The sequence below is a fragment of the Scardinius erythrophthalmus genome, assembly GCF_964197995.2.
Source record: "Scardinius erythrophthalmus genome assembly, chromosome: 8".
In the NCBI taxonomy this organism is placed as follows: domain Eukaryota; kingdom Metazoa; phylum Chordata; class Actinopteri; order Cypriniformes; family Leuciscidae; genus Scardinius; species Scardinius erythrophthalmus.
Window position 1 is genome coordinate 6,228,928 of NC_138228.1, and position 16,337 is coordinate 6,245,264.

General features: G+C 36.0%; 1 protein-coding gene across 1 annotated transcript; it reads left to right on the forward strand.

Annotated features, from left to right (window-relative positions):
• Window positions 1–2,351: 2,351 nt before the first annotated feature.
• slc28a1 (solute carrier family 28 member 1) lies at window positions 2,352–16,029 on the forward strand (the record flags this gene model as incomplete). Its single annotated transcript, XM_081372718.1, has 19 exons — window positions 2,352–2,563; window positions 4,163–4,221; window positions 4,470–4,546; window positions 4,619–4,689; window positions 4,883–4,974; window positions 5,295–5,484; window positions 9,557–9,698; window positions 10,073–10,186; window positions 10,451–10,525; window positions 10,604–10,684; window positions 10,767–10,847; window positions 12,407–12,532; window positions 12,757–12,887; window positions 12,983–13,151; window positions 13,694–13,888; window positions 14,002–14,083; window positions 14,221–14,319; window positions 15,664–15,769; window positions 15,886–16,029. 19 exons carry the CDS (start codon window positions 2,352–2,354, stop codon window positions 15,995–15,997), a joined length of 2,214 nt encoding a protein of 737 aa, XP_081228844.1. The 3' UTR covers window positions 15,998–16,029.
• Window positions 16,030–16,337: the final 308 nt, after the last annotated feature.

Consider the following 16,337-nt stretch of genomic DNA (forward strand, 5'->3'; position numbering starts at 1 on the left):
TCCCCTTCCTGTGTGCTTGAGAACCCCGCTCAACGCCACACACGGGCTGTGGCTCAAATACGTGCGAGCTGCCTACATAGACAGCATTTGTGGACAGACATTTTTGAACATGCAAAACGCGCCTATGACGCGCAAACATTCAGTTTATGCGCAACCACATAAATGTCTCCCCAAACTACAATAAAAAACCAAATAGCCTATTTCATAAAGCGTGTTTATAAGAGTGTTTACATGCTCTGGGACAAATTACTGAAAAAAGTCGTATTACCTCCATAGACTGTACGTCTGTGGACTGTACATGATTTCTTTGTGTTTTTCCTGATCAATCTCTATAGGCTGGCCATGCAAATTTAGCCATAATAGCCTAGTGACCAAATAAGACCCAGATTATTTGACCATTTTGATGTTTTCACTAAAAGTTTTTTTTTAATTTGTTTGTTTACTTTTCTATTCAATATTAGAAATCAAAATAAATGTTAACCTTAAATTTGACATTTTTGAAATTTAGGCAACATGTTTTTTTTTCTTTCGTTTTTTCTGTCACATAGGTTATAGGCTAGCTATAGATTAGATATAATGTTAAACCAAGACAGACTTTGACAGGGTGGAAACGTTTTAATCTTTCTGAAGAAACTGCTAAGAGAAAGGTGGATAGGATTAGGGTTAACTTGTGCTGATAACATGTAGCCTATGTATTACATAGGCTAATCACTGAAATTATCAAAACAACACTCAATTCCTTTCAGAATACGTAATTTTGATGATAAAGTGGGATTGATTGAGCAGTCAAATTATGTAATGAACTGATTTCAGAAATTGTTTCCAAGTTCCATATGTCCCATCAATGATACAATTATAGGTCTATCAATTTCCATCAATGTCCAAATAATGTAATTGGACTCATCTAGTTCATAAGTTCATAGCTAATCAAATTCCTCCATGACCATTCCAACTATTTAAATATGTAGCCTCTACAAAAATGTAGATAAGCACTTTGCACCTTCACTTTTAAAAATACCATTTCTTTTGAAACATTTTCATAGAGCGTATGCTGGTCTTTTCACCCACAATAAATAGGCCTACTTATTTTGCAAATACATTGACAAAAATTACTTCAGACCTGGGATCCCTTGCTTGTAAGACACTAAAAACAAAGGTCAGAATGATAATAAGCAATATCAATGTTTATGTGCTTGTCATTGTACAAAAATTTGCAGGAAAGACACTTGGCTGATATTAAAGAAATATCATGACTGCTTGCTCCAGCAAAGCACATAAAATGCCTTCATGAATGTCTGTTAATGTGTTTTGTTCACATTAGACCTTCAATAAAATGCAGTGATGCACAATTCGGTCTATTAAACTGCAAGTGTGCGTCATCTTGTGTTAACTAAAAGGAATTAGGCACCATTTAATTTTATGACTGATTTCGAGCTTCCAAGAAAACAGTCATAGATTCCACATATTGTCTGATAGTTACATTTAATTGATTAATTCTGCAAACTTCTTAAGCATTCTATGCTTCAAATCTTCAGTCTACTCTCTTGAATGCATAATATACCAGTTTAGGGTCAGAATGGCTCTACATTTTACCTGAATTTGAAGTTAAATGGAAATCAAATTGATCTAAAAGCTGCATATTGTGCATAATCAGTGTACAAAGACAACATCAAAGACCACAACCTTCAGTCTTCAGGAAACGTCCTATAGACGTATTGCAGATGAGCAAACACTCCACTCTTCCAGATGTAAACACGTACAGCAAATAGATGTCTCTGTGATGTATGTGTGCTATGCTCAGATTGCTGCCAGTGAGTTTTTATTACTGTATAAATGTTCTGTATTCAGGCATAAAAGTAATTTATATTCTACAATGTGCAACAGTGGCATCTAGCGTCCAAACTGTCTAAAGCTGGTAGTGTTCGTACACCTCACTGCAGTGCTGTCTCACTTTTTAGTGCTTTAAAAAAAAAAAACTGCTCATCTATAATGAGTATTATTCTGAGGGTCATCAGTAGAGCTGAAACAGTAGAGCGTTGGCGCTTGCAATGCCAAGGTCATGGGTTTGATTCCCAGGGAGAGCAAGAACTGATAAGAATGTAAATGTGTACCTTGAAATGCAATGTAAGTCGCTTTGAATAAAAGCGTCTGCCAAATGCATAAATGTAAATGTAAACATGGCCCACCCATAAAAGTTGCATTGTGAATCCAAACCAAACTGTATGCTGCTTACATTAAACAGTAGACTTTAAAGTATAAGAAGTCTGAACATTTTTCGTTCTTCAGGTATATATTGTGTTTTGATATTGATTATCATGTTTTTTTGTTCATCTTGCTTCAGGCCCGGCGCCATGGACATCCCAGCTCTATCCATACATCCATCCCAGGTCTATCCCTACACCCATCCCAGCTCTATCCCTACACCCATCCCAGCTCTATCCCTACACCCATCCCAGCTCTATCCCTACACCCATCCCAGCTCTATCCCTACACCCATCCCAGCTCTATGCCTACATCCATTAGATCCACAGAGAGATGGATGTCCAGAGAGGAGGAGCTGGAGGTCATTTGGCTCTGCAGTGAGCTATAGTGCAGTGAGTATAAATTTGTTCTTCACTCGCTGAAATTGAATCGGAATGATCAGGGAACTGAGTGAAATACTTCACACTGCATGCTAAAGAGATTTAAAAAATATAGCTAAAAAAGGGAAAAAATCATCAATCTAATTGAAAAAGTTTGCCGGGTCAGCGAACATCGTTCAACATGTGTTGGTTTTGACAAGACGTTTTTTTTATGCACAAACTACGCATTCTGATTCTGACATTCCTGATTTGATTATTTTCAATAATTTTCTTTTCTTGACTGATCTTTTTTCATAATTTTGGCAATAAATGAATTGTTAAATGAGTGACCTTGAGATGAGTCCATGTAGTCGTCTAATTTGACTCTTATATGCTTATGTAATATATTATAAAAATGTAGTATCTTCTCAGTTGTTTAAAAGGTTATTAAAGGAGAACTCCGGTCAATTTTAACATTGAGCTCATTTTTTTGTACATTTGGAGTGCTGTCAATACAGAGAACAACGACAAAAATCGTTGTTGCCTACACCGTGTTATCCTATTTTTAAAATTTGCACCCTGTTGACTTCAATAGGGCAAGTACTAAACCTGCTTTTAGCCTCTTAACATCCTTGATGTGTCATTACAAGTGCACAGAAAATGTGAGTGATTCCTTCAGAGTGAACACGAGTGGATCTGACTGCAGTAGATGTGAAAGAAATGTATAAAAATGATGTTATTTAAGCCAGCGCAAATACCTTTGTTTACATCCTGTTTTCGGGTGAAGCCCAAAGTAGTCGATTGCCGAGTTCACGCGTGTGATCATAGGTACTAAACCTATGCGCGTGAACTCGGCAATCGGGAACAGGATGTAAACAAAGGTATTTGCGCTGGCTTAAATAACATCATTTTTATACATATCTTTCACATCTACTGCAGTCAGATCCACTCGTGTTCACTCTGAAGGAATCACTCACATTTTCTGTGCACTTGTAATGACACATCAAGGATGTTAAGAGGCTAAAAGCAGGTTTAGTACTTGCCCTATTGAAGTCAACAGGGTGCAAATTTTAAAAATAGAATAACTCGGTGTAGACAACACCGATTTTTGTCGTTGTTCTCTGTATTGACAGCACTCCAAATGTACAAAAAAATGAGCTCAATGTTAAAATTGACCGGAGTTCTCCTTTAAATTATTAAAGTTTAATAATTTAATACATTTGAATTGTGTGCCCTGGCACTGGGCCTGTTTTGGGCCAGTAGTTTTGATTGGTAATTGAGCGCTCAGTGTTTTATAGTACCAATATATAGATAATTATGGATAATAATACTGGCCACTCTGACTCTCAGACTCTGCCTCTGGGACGGCCATTGAATGGCAGGCCCTCCGTCACGTTACATTTTTGTTGTTCCTGATAGTTTGTTTTCCTCTACTTTGTATCTTGTTGGCCTCTGAAATAAGGTGGAGCTTCACTGTAATAAATGATAAAAAGATGCTGTTTCATGACTACCACACTGACTAGTAATCTGATAGCAATGTGCAAGTGTCTTAAATACAAAAACATTAGTATGTAGTTAATTAGTGATTTCCAAGTGAGCAGAGTATATATTCCAGCTCAAGGTTCAAGACCCAGCAGTTGTCAGAGAGAACGCAGAATGAGTAAGCCATGTATTTACTTCTCTATTCTTTAGAGATTTATTCTTCAAACAGGTATTTGAACAGCTGGTTTTACCATGGTTAGCATAAAGGAGGTGTTGGTTTCGTATATGTAGGCACTGGGCAGTCGTTAATGATTGTTTGGATGAAATGTGAAAACGGACATGCTTAAAAACTTGCAGATCTTAAGAAATTGCTGGATCAAGGTTCATTAGAGCTGGTAAAACATTTTTCTAATACTTTCCTAACAGCGGACAAAGAAGATTTACAGCTGACAACCGTCTCGTCTGGGAATGAACAAGGTGTGGACAATCCAGCATTTGTGAAGGTAGGCTCGAGGAAGTATGAGGAAGTTCTCTGAAAAGTTAACAAGTTAAAAAGCTCTTTTTTTTATCTTTAGGAGGATAAATTAACAGATGATCTGAGTGACAGTAATAAAGAAGAGTCAGAGGAGTCAAAATCATGCCTAAGGTGTGGTTGTGAATTTAATCAGTGAATACGAGGTCATTCAGATTACATTGTCACATTATTTATTTTGTAATGAAATTCCTTTGTAATTGCATAATGCGTCATATTAAGCTTATCCTAACCCAATGTCAACCCAGTTATGCTGTTACACCTCACATGTTCAAGATCTTTAGCTATTATTTATTGTTTACCACAGCAAAGCATGCATGCCCATCACTGTCGCAGAGATCTTCTGCAAGACACACTCCAAAATAATCAAATACATCGCTTTGGGAATCTTTGGTGCAGGTAACATATTTTCATCTTTCCTGTTTTACACCCTATAAAATAAAGGTTAAAAAAGCAGATTTCAGTGAACATTTCTTAAAAGAACCATTTTGTTTTCTTTGTGTCATTTTAATAATCAGAAGAACCTTTTTTCCACTTTAAAGAAACTTTTGTGTGTTTGGAAAGTTCAAAAATGTTCTTCATGGATCCATTGATGTCAAGAACAGTTAATCTTAAGAGTGTTATTGTTTCTAATTAAACATAGGGATGCATTATCCATTGGTGATTTCTTTCCCCCTCCCCAAGTGAACAGTGTACAATTTTCGTGTTTTAAATTGTAGGTTATTTGGCATACTTCATTGCTGCATGTTATTTGGACTTCAAGAGGGCAGTGGCTCTGGTTGTCCTCACTTGTCTTGGGGTGTTCATCATCGCGTGCGAACTAGTGAATAAGTACTTTGGTGACAGAATAAGGAGGTTCTTCAAGCCTGCTCAAAGGTGTTTCAAATCCAATATCAGATGGATAAAATGGTGAGTAGGACACTTTGATAGACTATCGTTAAAAGGTTTGTGTCTGTAAGATTATTAAATGTTTTTGAAAGAAGTCTCATTTATTTAATAATGCATTTATAATAATGGGAAATATAATTAACAGTTTTCTATTTGAATATATATATATTAAAATGTAATTTATTCCTGTGATGGCAAAGCTGAATTTTCAGCATCATTACTCCAGTCTTCAGTGTCACATGATCCTTCAGAAATCATTCTAATATTCTGATTTGCTGCTCAAGAAACATGTCTTATTATTATCAATGAAAACAGCTGTGCAGCAGCTGTGCACGACATTATTCCAGGATGGAAAAGCATTTCAGCATTTCAAAAGCAGCATTTCAATGGAAATCTTTTGTAACATTATAAATGTCTTTACTGGTTTGACTGTCAATTTGACCCTTGCTCTAGTATATTTATCTTGGAATGGTTTGGAGGTGGCTGATTTAAAGGAACACTCCACCGTTTTTTGAAATAGGGCTTATTCACCTTCTTTCATACATTTAGATAGGTGGGCAAATGCATTTTTGTCTCAGTGCATGCATTGTTTTAGTTTGACAGGGTTGGCGCTAGCTTAGCTTAGCATAATGAATGGAATCCTTTGTTGCCAGCTAGCATGTCCTGAGTAAAAGTGATATAAAAAAACCCACCTAATTACTTCTTGTGGCCTGCGTATTCACAACAAGTACAAATAGTGATGCAGATTAACACTAGGCGATTTCCTGTGCAGATATTGACTTTGAATGGCATTTAAAATGTTGCAGAGATATCACGCCCAAGTAGCAGTGCTTCGCCTGTGCTTCCCCCTAATATAGTCCTTAATATATAAGTCAATATCTGCATAGGAAATCGCCTAGTGTTAATCTGCATCGCTATTTGTACTCGTTGTAAATACGCAGGCCACAAGAAGTAATTAGGTGTTTTTTTTTAGTTTTTTTATATCACTTTTACTCAGGACATGCTAGCTGGCAACAAAGGATTCCATTCATTATGCTAAGCCAGGGGTCTCCAACACGTCGCTCGCGAGCTACCAGTAGCTCGTGGCCTGATTTGAGGTAGCTCGCCAAGGGGCCGTTCACATATCGCGTCTTTTGCGCGCTCAAGTTCATTCAAATGTAGGCGCGCGTCAAGCGTGCTATTTTTTTCCAGGCGCAACTTTTCAGAATGCCGCACAAACCATATGACAAGAACCGACCAATCATTACAGGTGTTTTTCTCTTATCTGTTAATAAATCTTGTAGCAAAGCAACAGCAAGCATTTTTCGGTGGTGGAAATCTTTGTCGTTGTGGAGAGTGCATGGTTGCATAGTAACGACAGACACCGACCGAATCTTACTACTAATAATAAAAGATAACCTAATCATGTGCATTGTAAATGTCAGTAATTTATCTTCTTTGACTCATTCTTTTTATAAAAAATGATTTAAAGGCTGAAATATGTGAGGTTTATCTTTTTATAAAAACTTTTCGTCACAACTTTATTTCAGCCCGTTCTCATCCCAAGTCGTCATATAGGCCTACTGACGCTTTCAAAATTTCTTCAATATCTGACGCACAAAGCACCCTTAAGCGTCCATATGAGACGCCTAACCCTACCACAGACCTAAATCTACCCATAACCGAAGCGTCTCATATGGACACTAAAGGGTGCTTTGTGCGTCGGATATTGACGAATGTCAGAAAGTGACGATTTGTGTATGAGAATGCGTTGTTTATTTGAACGTGTACATGTTAGTAAATAACGTTGCAAGTCACTTTTAAAATCTGGCTATCATTTTTAATGTTATTATTTTAATATTTATGTAAACAAAAAGTGTATATTGATGCTAATTTTATTTGTTATTTGCTGTTTTTCGACATAAAACTTGGTGAATTGATTTCATTGTGTAGTATTTATAGCCTACTTTTTGAACAGGATTCTGTGATATCCATGATTATTTTGTACCATAAAATGAAATGTTCATGCCATTTCATCTCTAGTCTTGGTCAACTAAAAAATAATCTCTGATTCTGTTCTTTTCTCTGACATTTAAGGGTGACATATTTAGGCCTACAAAAACTCATTTGGGTTTAAAACAGTTTTGATAGTTAATAATATGAGAGTTATGAGGCATTATTTAAGAGATTTAAGTATTGTATACATGAGTAGCTCTCGGCCACTTTCCTTTTTAAAAAGTAGCTCTCAGATGAAAAAAGGTTGGAGACCCCTGTGCTAAGCTAAGCTAGCGCCGACCCTGTCAAACTAAAACAATGCATGCACGGAGACAAAAATTCATTTGCCCACCTATCTAAATGTAGGAAAGAAGGTGAATAAGCCCTATTTAAAAAAAACGGTGGAGTGTTCCTTTAAGAGCACCATTCCCTCTGGAATTTCCTATGGCATTTTAGAAGTGTTTTTTTGTTAGTTTTGTTGCTAAAAAGTAGCCTTATAATGGATACAACTAGTACAACAATGTGAGATATGTATTGTGTAACAACTTGTTAGCCACTTATGTTTTTAAAGATCAGAAAATTCATGTATGAGGTTTTGACTGTGTGTAATTCATTTTGTAGGACAAAATTAATGTTTATCACAGACCTTTAAGTATTTAAATTAATAAATTGTTATTAATATAGAAACAAAAAACAGCCAAACTCTAATATAAATTAAAATGCTAAAACATTTTAATTCAAGATTTAAACTAAAAATGATTTCTAATAATTATTTGGTAACACTTCAGTGGTCAGTGGGTGTTATGCAGTGCACACTGAAGAAAACAGTCTTTAATAAATCCACAAAGAATACACTTATGATACCGGTTTCTGAACAGAAAGAACTCAAGGCTTAATAAAAACACAAGGAATGTAATTAAGGAGAACAGAAGCAGGTGTGTGGAATTAACAGCCAGGGAAACTAACTAGGTACTCAGGTGAAAACCAAACAAAACAGAACTTAACAGAATATGCATGTTATAACAACATTAGTTAACTACATTAGTTAATGAACAACATTTCTACGACATTTATTAATCTAAATCTCGAACCACTGGGGAATCACCCGTTTTAAATAAACACCGAACAGAGGAGAGACTGTTGGCAGAAAGAGAACGACAGAGCTCGTAATAAAACCAGAATCAACAGTAGCTTGACTTTTCGGAGATGATGAGAACTGAGGGGTTTGAAATGTTGTAAAAGCAACGCGGAAATGGCATTGTTATTTCTCAACAGGAGAGTAAGATATTCTATTGAGCAGATAAATCATTTCTAATAATGATTATTATAAAGCATTAAATTGTGAAATGATAATCTCATTTCATTATAGTTGTTGTAGGGCTGTGCTGGGATTTATTTTCAAGGAAGTACCGTGTCTATTAATGAGTAAAGCTACAGTAACGTCTTCAGCTGGTTAAACTGGTTATATCTCTTAAGCCTTGTAGTGATGTTTTACGAGCAATAGGATAATCTCTCTCTCTTTTTTTAGTTACGAGAAAGTACCATATTCATCCGCACAGTCACACAGAGCCGAAGCACATCCAAAACAATGTTCTTCTGCAAAAAGCATGCAGTTTTGTTTTTTAACTGCTAGAGGGCCAAAAGTTGCATAGTGTACCTTTAATCTCAACATTTACTAAGACATTATTAAAATTTAAAGTTGTATTTGTTAATACATTAGTTAATGCACTGTGAATTAACATGAACAAACAAAGAACAATACTATTAGATTAATAACTAATTAATTAGTTCAATCATTGTTAGATCATGTTTGCTAATGCATTCACTAATGTTAGCAAAAGTGTTACCAGTTATTTCTACAATATAATACAAAATAATAATAAAATTGAAACATAAAAATATTAAAATAATAAACATATATGTAGTTCTCCCCTTCAATAAATGAAGAACTTTGAAAAGTTCTTTGAAAACTGTGTTGGACCATGTGAGACCTTTGAAAAGGTTGAGAACCACTGCTCAAAATATAATAAAAATATGCAATGTGTGCATTTAATAATAAAAATATGTAAATCATAACTAAACGCATGTGTCATGGTTGATATGTCTCTGTATGTTGCAGGGTGTTCATAGTAATTGTGCTGGGACTGCTGGTGGCATGGCTGGCCATCGACACACGACAGCGCCCAGAGCAGCTCATCTCTTTTGCTGGTGTCTGTCTATTCATTATTGCCATTTTTCTCTTCTCTGCACACAGAACTGCGGTGAGTGATAAAACACACACACACACACACACACACACACACACACACACACACACACACACACACACACACACACACACACACACACACACACACACACACACACACACACACAAACACAGACACACACACACACACACACCTGTGTTACATGCTTTATTGAACGTGCTTATCTCGGACTGCATTTTTTTTAGACTTTGGAATTCCTGCAAACCTTATCAGATTGTTGAGGCTGTCATTTCCTTACAATAAAACAGTTGTATAGACAATGATTTTAATAACACTGCACTTTTAAAAAAAAGAAAAAAAGTGTGTTTTTGTTCCTTTTTTTGTGGTTGTTAACAAAAACATTGTTTGCATTGAATGCTGTGTAGGTGAGCTGGAGGACTGTCTTCTGGGGACTTGGTTTACAGTTTGCCATTGGCCTGTTTATCATTAGGACAGAGCCTGGTTTCATGGCCTTTGAATGGCTTGGAAAGCAAGTTCAGGTATAACATGAAACAATTATTATTAGTAGTATTTTATTAAATTAGAAAAAACTGAGCATTTTTACTAGTGGCCTCAGACATTTGGACACCTCTAAAAAAATCTCCATCCTACTTTAATATATATATCTTATTAAATTAAGTTAATATTTTATAATCTGTGGTAACTTATTGAAACAAAACAATAATTGATGATTTAAACTACAAGAGAGAAGGAAAAACAAAAAACATTCCCTGGTCTAAATCATTTTTCTTTGTTTTTTTCAGATATTTCTGGACTACACAAAAGCTGGTTCATCATTTGTGTTTGGAGACCTCATTAATGACAAATTTGCTTTCCAGGTTAGTAATGAGACATGCTTGGCATGAAATGCATGGATGGGTTTATTTTTACTACTGAATGTTGCTCAATACTCGCAGGCTCTGCCTATAGTGGTGTTCTTCAGCAGTGTAATGTCCGTGCTGTACTACTTGGGGGTGATGCAGTGGGTCATCACAAAGGTAAAAGTGACTCAGTCCAGTCTTGTATCGATTCAACCTATGAGACCTTTAGAATCTTAACAATGCATAATTCTGTGTCAAGATTTCCTGGGTAATGCAGGTAACGATGGGAACCTCCTCTACAGAGACTCTCAGTGTGGCAGGGAACATATTTGTTGGTCAGGTAATATCATCGTTCACTCTCAGAAAAAAAAGGTATAAAAGCTTACACTGGGGCAGTCCCCTTTCAAAAGGTACTAATATGTACACTTTAGGTACTAATATGCAGTGTTAGGGAAAGTTACTTTTAAAAGTAATGTTACAATATTGCGTTTCTCCCTAAAAAAGTAATTAATTGTGTTAGGTAGTTTTTATGGAAAGTAATGCATTACGTTACTTTTGTGTTACTTTTTCTCACCTGGGCTGGGCTTGCTTGTTTTTTTAATAATTTTTTATTATTGTTTAATTACTATTTTTTGCAAATGTAAAGACCCTTTCACACCAAAGTGAAATGAATAAGCCCCAGACTGAAGGAAATGCAAATTCACGCCTGTACAGTTGAAAACCAAACTTTTAGCTGTGCTGCTATTCTGGATTGCAGAAGAATTGGACACAGGTGAAGAAACTTCAACACTCTGGCTGCATCCGAAATCTGAAACCTACTCTCTTGAGTAGGTACTCACTTTGAATAAGTAATTACTTTGCGACCTCTAAAAAAGTATGTTCTATATAGTATATGAATGTGTGTAGTATGAATGTTATCTGGATGTACTACATTTGCCATGTTGTCAATGTCTCTTCACTGCCATTTATAAATCTCATCCTGTGGCCTCATGGGATAGTAAACTGTCCATCGTATGTACACTTCAGAATCTCGCCCGGAAGTAGGAGGTCATCCAGGTACTTTTTGCCTACTGTGAATTCAGACATACTTCTTTTGTCACATACTGTTTTTCTCCTACTATATAGTAAGTGTGCGATTTCGGATGCAGCCTCTTACTTACTTACGCAATAAAAAAAGAAAGAATCTAAAGTCCTTTTTGCTTATTAGTATGGTTGAATCGGATCATCAAAGGTTGGCAGCAAAGACATTGGTTAATAAAGTGAGATTAAATAAATAAAGTATATTTGTGCAATTTAACATATTTAATTATTGCAGGTTAGTGTAATATTCTGAGTTTGCATTTCACTATTTTTATTCATTTTGAGCAATACTGAATATTGTGCAAGTGAGATGAGTAAATGCATGTTCATATTTAGTCTAGATCTAAAATACCCATCATGTTCACACACAACGCCTCTGCACTCACTCCTGATTTCTATCAACATGATTGAGAGAATCATGTTGATTACATTACATTTGAATCTGATTACATAACTCATGTTCCTAACTAATGCGTTACCCCAACACTGCTAAGATGTACACTTTAGTTACTTAGTTAGTTACTTAGTTAGTTATATGCACCCTTAAGGGATAAATAAGGTACAAAGGTGTACCTTCTGAAAGGGTACTGCCCCAGTGACAGCGTTTCTACCTTTTTTCCATAATGTACATCATTTTAAAATTAAATAAATTGAATTAAATACATAAAGATGCAACATTATAAATGCACTCAAATTTCCTAAAATATTTCTTGCCGAATTTAGATGCGCATCAGTTTCTTAAGCGAAAAGATCCTTTAAAAAGTCAGGCGATTAAACAAATTTGGGTCAATGATAACGTGATGTTTTGATGTGTTTCAGACAGAGGCGCCTCTCCTGATTCGTCCTTATTTAAAGGACATGACCAAATCTGAGATTCACGCTGTCATGACTGGAGGATTTGCCACCATTGCTGGGAGTGTTATGGGGGCATTCATCTCATTTGGGGTATGGCAACATGTACTTCATTTTATTTGGTAAAATTCTCCCATGAAAAGTTGGAATAAAAAAAAAATCCGATTTAGTTACAAGTGAATGAGTTTAGTTCTTAAGCTGCTTTAAAATGATATGTATTGTGAAAAGCGCTATACAAATAAATGTGAATTAAATTGAACTGAATTACCGTTGTATGTTACGTTCTCTATGTGATCATTAAAGTCTCCTCCACACAGATTGATGCCTCGTCTCTGATTTCTGCATCGGTGATGGCTGCCCCATGTGCTTTAGCCATCTCCAAACTATCCTACCCTGAAACTGAAAAGAGCAAGTTCACATCTAAAAGTCAAATTAAAGTTGACTCTGGGTGGGTTCACCTCTCAAATACGCAGTTTAGGTTTCTAAATATTGTATGTTTTGTGTTAACATGTTTTTATCGAATGTCTTGTTGTTTGTTCTCAGTGGTGAGCAGAACGTCCTTGAAGCTGTCAGCAATGGTGCGTCTGCATCTATTGGGCTTGTGGCCAACATCGCTGCTAACCTGATTGCTTTTCTCGCCATTTTGGGCTTCATAAATGCTACCCTCAGATGGTTTGGAGGCATGGTGGGATACCCAGATATCAGTTTTGAGGTGTGTATTACCCAAACCTAGTGCGCACATTGCATTTATTTGATCAAAAATACAGTAAAACAGTAATATGAAATGTTATTACAATTCAAAATAAATGCTTTCTACTTGAAATGCTTTCTATCATATTTATTCCTGTGATGGCTGAATTATTACTCCAGTCTTCAGTGTCACATGATCCTTCAGAAATCATTTTAATTAGATGATTTGCTGCTCAAGAAACACTTCTTTTTATTATCAATGTTGAAAACCGTTGTTCGGCTTAACATTTTTGTGGAATCTGTAATACAATTTTTAAAGGATTCTTTGATGAAGAGAAGACATTTAGTTGAAATATAAATCTTTTGTTTACTGTCACTTTTGATCAAATGAATGCATCCTTGTTGAATAGAAGTAATTATTTCTTTAAAAAACAACAACTTTTGAATGGTTATACAGTGTATATTCATGTTATATCAAAATTAAAGGGTCATAATCATCACCCTACAACTATTTATATTCAAAAGCCAAGTGTTTTAACAGAGCCATTACTTTCAACCCTGCAGTTGATCTGCTCCTATGTGTTTATGCCGGTGGCCTTTATGATGGGAATTCCATACGACGAGTCTTTTACAGTGGCTGAACTTATTGGCACTAAACTCTTCCTCAATGAGTTTATAGCCTATGAGAAGCTGTCAGAGCTCAAGAACAACAGACTTAATGCCACTTTAGTAGATGTTGCAGATCAAACATTTCTCTCAGTAAGTAATGTCTCTTCAAATTGTGTATAAATATGCCGTTAAAAAATATAATAATCAGTCAAATGCGAAGTTTGTCTGAAGCATTACAAGTATGCTGTTCAAACCACTTGCAGGTTCGATCAGAAATCATCTGCACCTATGCCTTGTGTGGCTTTGCTAATTTCAGCTCTCTTGGTATTGTGATTGGAGGCCTGTGTGAGTATCTATTTAAAGCATTTATATGAAGTGTGCTTAAACAATGTACCTTGAGACATCTTTTTGCCATTGTTCAGTTACATATTTTTTTAATAACACAATTTACTGAGAATTTTTTTAATGTTTTTATTCCACAGCTTCTATCTGTCCATCAAAGAAGGGTGACGTATCTGCTTTAGTGCTCAGAGCCTTGTTCACAGGCACATGTGTTTCTCTGATCAATGCCTGTATTGCTGGTAAGCAATCTCTAATTCAAAGTCAAACAAACATCACAGCTTTATGTATCACCACACGCCATTGAGTTGTCATTTAGCAGACATTTTTATTTAAAGCAACTTACGTTACACATTAGAGTCTCCATGAAGCCTTGCTCAAGAATACAATTATCAATTGCTAGGGCTGTTCAATTCCAAACAATTTGGATCTTGATCCCTTCGATTCCTCACTGTTGCTTTTCTTTTTTTAAAAGAATGCTTTATTGAAGCATGTTTCACCTAATCTCACTTGATTACATGATATGATATGAATATATCTTACATGACACAGAAATGTTAAAAATACGTATTACTGACATCATTACGCAACGATGTAAAAGAACGGCTTAAAGGGATAGGTCACCCAAAAATCACCCTCATATCATTCCAAACCCGTAAGACTTGTTTATCTTCAGAACACAAATTAAGATCTTTTTGATGAAATCTGAGAGCTTTCTGTCCCTCCATTATGCCCAGTGCATTATGGGTGTTAATGTTTTCCTACCTATTTGGCAAAAGGGAAGACAACAGCCTTTTATCTCTGTTTTCTGTAGTCAGGTAGCACCAATTTAATTTAATTTCCGCCTTTCTACTGTAAAGACAGCCAAATTTGATTATAAAAAGGGAATTTTTCCAGCACCCCCAGCTGGTGGTTTTGATCATGTACTATCTAGTATTGACTTAAAGGTATAGCGGAGGATTTTCCCGAATTTTAGAAAAGAACCGCCCTCTCCACTTTTTGAAAAAAAATGCACATGCGCAACACTCTACCTGCTCCCGAGAGGGAACGCCTGTTAAACGTGTGCACGAGAGAGCATGCACGAGCTAATCATAGCTTACATTAACTTTTACTAGCAGTGATTTTAAAGAGGCTACATGCAACTTTTTCCCCAAAATAAACGTAACAATAGCCTTTTTATTTGACCATTTTGCATACTGACACCTTGTCAGCTCACGAGTACGAGAGCGAGCAGAAAGGAAGAGGTTCCGTTTTTTGGCCACAGGTGTCAGTCGCGAGTTTAAATTTCAGAAAATCGCATGTAGCCTCTTTAAATCGATTTCTCCAAATAGCATGCCAAACTTTACCTGTCGAGTAGAAACTTCATGACTGAGGCATCGGTGGGAAGCCCAACCTGTGTTTTGAGCGCACGCCATTGTGTGAATCGTGTGCACCGTGTGCACGAGCACGTACGACGGCTTTACGTAAACATATCACCAGGATGATTGACACTTAGGAGGACCAATAGTCTTGACGATCCACCCGGAAAAAGAAAATCCTCAGCTATACCTTTAAGATTGTTATCATTATCATTGTTCTACCTGTAGGTATCCTTTTCGTCCCTCCGCTCGACTGCGTGGATCTGTTTCAAAACACAGCCTTGAACACCACAATGCCCGACATTAAGACTTGCTGTAATGAACTTTTTAAAAGGTAAGGACAGAGAATATTGTTGCATTGTAGTAATCTAAAAGCACTCTGGATATAAATGTGTAAATATTGACTTAGATTTCGATATAATTTATTTATTTATTTATTTATTTTTGCAGCACTATCAACAATGGAACAATTTCTTTCGAGGGGTCCTGGAGTGGAGTGAAAAATGCTACAATTTATTTTGCTAACTGCTGTGATCTCTATCAGGGAACTGTGTGCATTTAGATTGGCCAAGAGGTAACAATACAATACAATACAATACAATACAGAAAACACATCTCAACGGAATATAATGACTTTATTTATTAAATTCCCACATTTTAAAATGTATGTTCAGTTGATATACTGTCACTCTACAAAAATGCTGGGTTGTTTTAACCCATGTTTGGGTCAAATATGGACAAACGCAAGCATTGGGTTTAAAAATTCTAATATAAAAATTTTAACCAACGATTGGGTTTGTCCATATTTGACCCAACCATGGGTTGAAACAACCCAGCATTTTATGGACACAGTATATTTGATCGTTTACCTATTCAAACATAATTTCTTTATAGATATAACA